Source organism: Musca domestica, unplaced genomic scaffold, assembly GCF_030504385.1.
Source record: "Musca domestica strain aabys unplaced genomic scaffold, Musca_domestica.polishedcontigs.V.1.1 1, whole genome shotgun sequence".
Taxonomy (NCBI): Eukaryota; Metazoa; Arthropoda; class Insecta; order Diptera; family Muscidae; genus Musca; species Musca domestica.
The window spans coordinates 9,546,930-9,551,356 of record NW_026712114.1 but is presented as its reverse complement, the minus strand read 5'-3'; the positions used below and the strand labels follow the sequence as shown (position 1 = coordinate 9,551,356).

The window sequence follows — 4,427 nt, the reverse complement described above, 5'->3', positions numbered from 1 at the left end:
GCCAAATTTACGTAAATATTTTCTTGATATATATAAGATACTTATAGTGATAGATACCATTAATTACTTATAGTGAAAGTTGAGGAAGAATATTTTTGTTCTTGACGTCATCCCTCTAAAGTGACGCTTTGCAGGAGATTTTTTCATAAACTCGTATACAATGCGGCGATAACCGTAAAATGTGTTTTTATAACCTCAGCCGTATGACTACAGAGGCTATATAGGGTGAGATGAAAAAACTGCAAAGCCACTCGTCCGACAGCTGTTAAAATTAAATGTTACCAGAAAAAAAAAAAATTATTCGTGGTGGAACTCAAGCGTGATAGTGTGATTTCTTTATATTTGGCAGAAAAAGCACAAGTGGCTAACGCCAGAGACTCTAGGGCCGAAAAATGGCCCGTGAGCTGAACATATCGCAATATTTCATTCGGCATATATTGAAAAATGAGCTCGGGGTAAAGCCATTGAAATTCCAAAAAGTGCAAGAACTTACACCGCAACAGAAAGAAAATAGACTCAAAAGAGTTAAAGAGTTGCTTCGCTTGACCGAAAGTGGTGAACTGCCGAATTTGCTTTTCTCCGATGATAAAACATTCGTTGTCCAGCAGTTTGTAAACAAACAAAATGATCGTGTTTACTTGCCAAAGAGCTTAGCTGGAAATGTGCACCTTCGGTTGGCCACCAGAATTTAAGCGCCGGCCACGGTGATGGTATGGGCCGCCATAACAGGCGATGGTCGCTCTCCGCTCGTATTAATCGACCGTAGCATCAGAATAGATGCCGAATGTTATCGCTAAAATATTCTGCAGGCCTTGGGCACGCAAACATTTTGGCCGCAAACCTTGGACATTCCAAAAGGACTCACCACCATCACACTCAGCACGCGCCACCCAAGAACGGTTACAAAATGAGGTTTCTCGTTTCATTTCCAGCGCACAATGGCCATCAAAATCTCCGGATACCAATCCGTTGGACTATTGTGTCTGAAGTATTTTAAAAGGCAAGGTTGGCATTAAAAAAATACCAAAGAGTCGATCACCTCTAGCGTCCGCTTCGCAGGAATGGATCAAAATACCGCAGAGCAACATTCGGGCAGCGTGTAACCGCCATAATTCGTGCCAAAGGTGACCAATTCGAACAAATCTAAACTTATTCTAAAATTTGATGCTATTTCCGACATTGTTATATCCTACACCTTGGAAAGGTAGTTTATTAACTTTCCTAAATATTCGTCGTAGACCGCATAAAGTATATATATATATATATATATATATATATATATATATATATATATATATATATATATATACTTTATGCGGTCTACGACGAATATTTAGGATATATATATATATATATATATATATATATATATATATATATATATATATATATATATATATATATATATATATATATATATATATATATATATATATATATATATATATATATATATATATATATTCATGATCGGCATAAAATTCTAAGTCGATTTATCGATGTCCATCTGTCCGTCCGTCTGTCTGTCCCTCTGTTTGTTGAATTCACAATACAGCCCACATTATTTGACGTGGAGCATCAACATTTGGCAGAACAATTTGTATTGTGTCTAGGATGGTTGATATGAGATATATCGGTCCACGTTTTGGTATAGTCCCCAGGATTTGTCTAAAAATTGGTATTTGTTGGCCATAATGGGCCAATGTCGAAATATTGTATGTATAGGCCCACGTTTTGGTATAGTCCCCATATAACGGTACCTTTCGATATTCGGTATTTTGTTGACTTTTGTTGACATTCTTTCACGGATTTCTCTAAAAATTGGTATTTGTTGGTCATAATGGGTCCTAGTTCGTGTGGCGAAACATTGTTTGTATAGACCCACGTTTTGGTATAGCCCCCATATAACGGTAGCTCTCAATATCCGGTATTTTGTTAATTTTTGCTCCATTTTTTCACGGATGTGTCTACAAATTAGTATTTGTGGGTCATAACGGGTTCAAGCTCCGGTGGCGAAACATCGTATGTATATGTTCACGATTTGGTAAAGCTCCCCATAAAACGGTACCTCCCGATATTCGGTATTTTGATGGTTTTTGCCTCATTTTTTCACGAATTTGTCTAAAAATTGGTATTTGTTGGTCATAATGGGTTCTCGTGGCGAAACATCGTATGTATACCACGATTTGGTATAGCCTTAGTCTTACGGTACCTCCCGATATTCGGTATTTTCATGGTTTTTGTCTCATTTTTTACTAATTTGTCTAAAAATGGTATTTTTAGGTCATAATTGGTCCTAGTTCGTGTGGCGAAACATTGTATGTGTAGATCCGCACTTTGGTATAGCCCCCATATAACGGTACCTCCCGATATTCGGTATTTTGATGGTTTTTGTCACATTTTTTCTCGGATTTGTCTAGAAATTAATATTTGTTGGTCATAATGGGTTCTAGCTCCGGTGACAAAACGTTGAATATTTAGGTTCATGTTTTCCTATAGCGCACATAAACCGATACCCACCGATAATTGGTATTTTGATAAGCCTAGTCACCTTTACCCACAAAATTGTTCCAATTTTGGTATTTTAGAAGGTTTGATAGATGACAATCCTTGAAGTATAAAATTATCTGTAGAGGTTCCCGTTTTGGTATGGCCCATATAACGGCCTCACCCACTGGAGCACGCCTTAATTCAGATACTTTTATATAAAAATGATTCCTTTACCCTAACGTGGAGGGTATTAAAAGTTCAGCCGAAATTAATTTGTTTTACTTGTTTGCTTTCATTCAACAAAATTTAAAAAAATGTAAAAATTATTGAGTTTTTTGCAGTTTGAAGAATAGTTTTGTGGAATATTTTTACTTGCTACAACCCAGTTCAAAGAGAATTTAAAAAAAAATTTGGGAAAAAGGACTAAAAAGCACCCTTTTGTTAACTCAAGCGAGTTAAAGTTTCCAACGAGAAAAAGGACCTTGCATTGTTATCAGTAATATTGCTGAAGACACTATATCCCTAAAATCAGCGGATTTCAAGGGCAAGGGAAATTCCAACAAAAAAAAAAAAAAAAAAAAAAAAATTGTGGAATTGTCCCTCCTATAAGGTTGCTTTGCTATTTAAACTTTCAAAACTCCGATACACCTGTTTTCCAATTTTAACTCTACTTTAATAATTTTTTAGATTTTCCCTATTGTTATCGAATAAATTGAAATTTGTCACTTAGTGTAATTATGGGATAACACCCAAAAAAAAAATATGTTGGCAACCCTGTACACAATTTTCACGATCTTGATATATTTTCGCAAAGAACGAGCATTATGATAAGATAATCGAACGAAGTTTTTGTTTGAAAGACCTATAAAATCTCGAAACTAAGGGGCGTTCCTAATCACACTGAGTTCAGAAGCCAGCAGGGCATAACTGTTGAATATTTCTGCTATATTTAAATTAGAAATAAATTTAAAACTTCAAAAAATGTTTCGTTTTGTGGTGTTGTTATTATGTGGCCTGTTGTCTTCCAGCCTTGCCACTGATGTTAAGCGATGTAAGAAAAAAGTGAATTTTAAATAATAAATTTTATAAGCTAACGTTATATTTGTTCCCCTAAAACATAAGGTGACGGTGACAAACCTTTTCCCTTGGAAGTGCGCGTAAAAGGATGTGAGGTGCCACCTTGTGATATTGTGAAAGGCACCAGTGTCGATATGGAGATACATTTTGTGACATGTAAGTTAAATCGAGTAAAAACTAATGGCCCAATCCGGGAATTAATAAAATTCGTTTTCTTTGCCTCCAGACAAATCGGTCACAAAAGCCACTACCTTGGTTAAAGCCAAAACAATGGGTTTGACTGTACCCTATGAGTTGCCTGAAGAGGTACGCAATGTTTGCCCCAATCTCCTGTATGGCGCCTATTGTCCCCTCTATCCCACCGAAGATGTCACCTATTTGTTCCTGTTTCCCATTGCCAGCCATTATCCGGAAATCAGTGTCACTGTGGAAATTTATATTGAAAATCAAGATTCAGAGCTTTTGACATGCTTCCGGTGTGACATTAAAGTTAAGAAGGGTAATGCAGGGGGCAGTACTAAGGAAATTGAACATCAGCTGGATAATGTGAATGCTACGTTAGTTTATTAGATTGTGATTTAAGAAAAATTGTTATTTGGAAATCTCTGTGATAATTTTAACTTTTTATTTTAAATTTTTATTTGAAAAATATTTAAGACAAAATACACTTTATTAAAATGAAAAAAAAATACGTCTTAAAAAATTTCCTTCTTACTTTTTTTATGAAAAATTAAGTACTATCGTAGGCGAATACTATATTCAGGGTAGGTTATGTTATGTTTCAACTCTATTTGCTATGCGCCAAAAAGGATTGAGTAGGGATAGCCGACCCTAACCTTTATTTTCATCGCGATAAGGCT

General features: G+C 35.6%; 1 protein-coding gene across 1 annotated transcript; it reads left to right on the top strand.

Moving 5' to 3' along the window:
* The first annotated feature begins 3,372 nt into the window (after positions 1-3,372).
* Positions 3,373-4,197, top strand: LOC101896365 (NPC intracellular cholesterol transporter 2). Its single transcript, XM_005189468.4, has 3 exons — positions 3,373-3,541; positions 3,613-3,723; positions 3,794-4,197. Exons 1-3 carry the CDS (start codon positions 3,472-3,474, stop codon positions 4,135-4,137), a joined length of 525 nt encoding a protein of 174 aa, XP_005189525.1. The 5' UTR covers positions 3,373-3,471; the 3' UTR covers positions 4,138-4,197.
* The last annotated feature ends 230 nt before the right edge of the window (positions 4,198-4,427 follow it).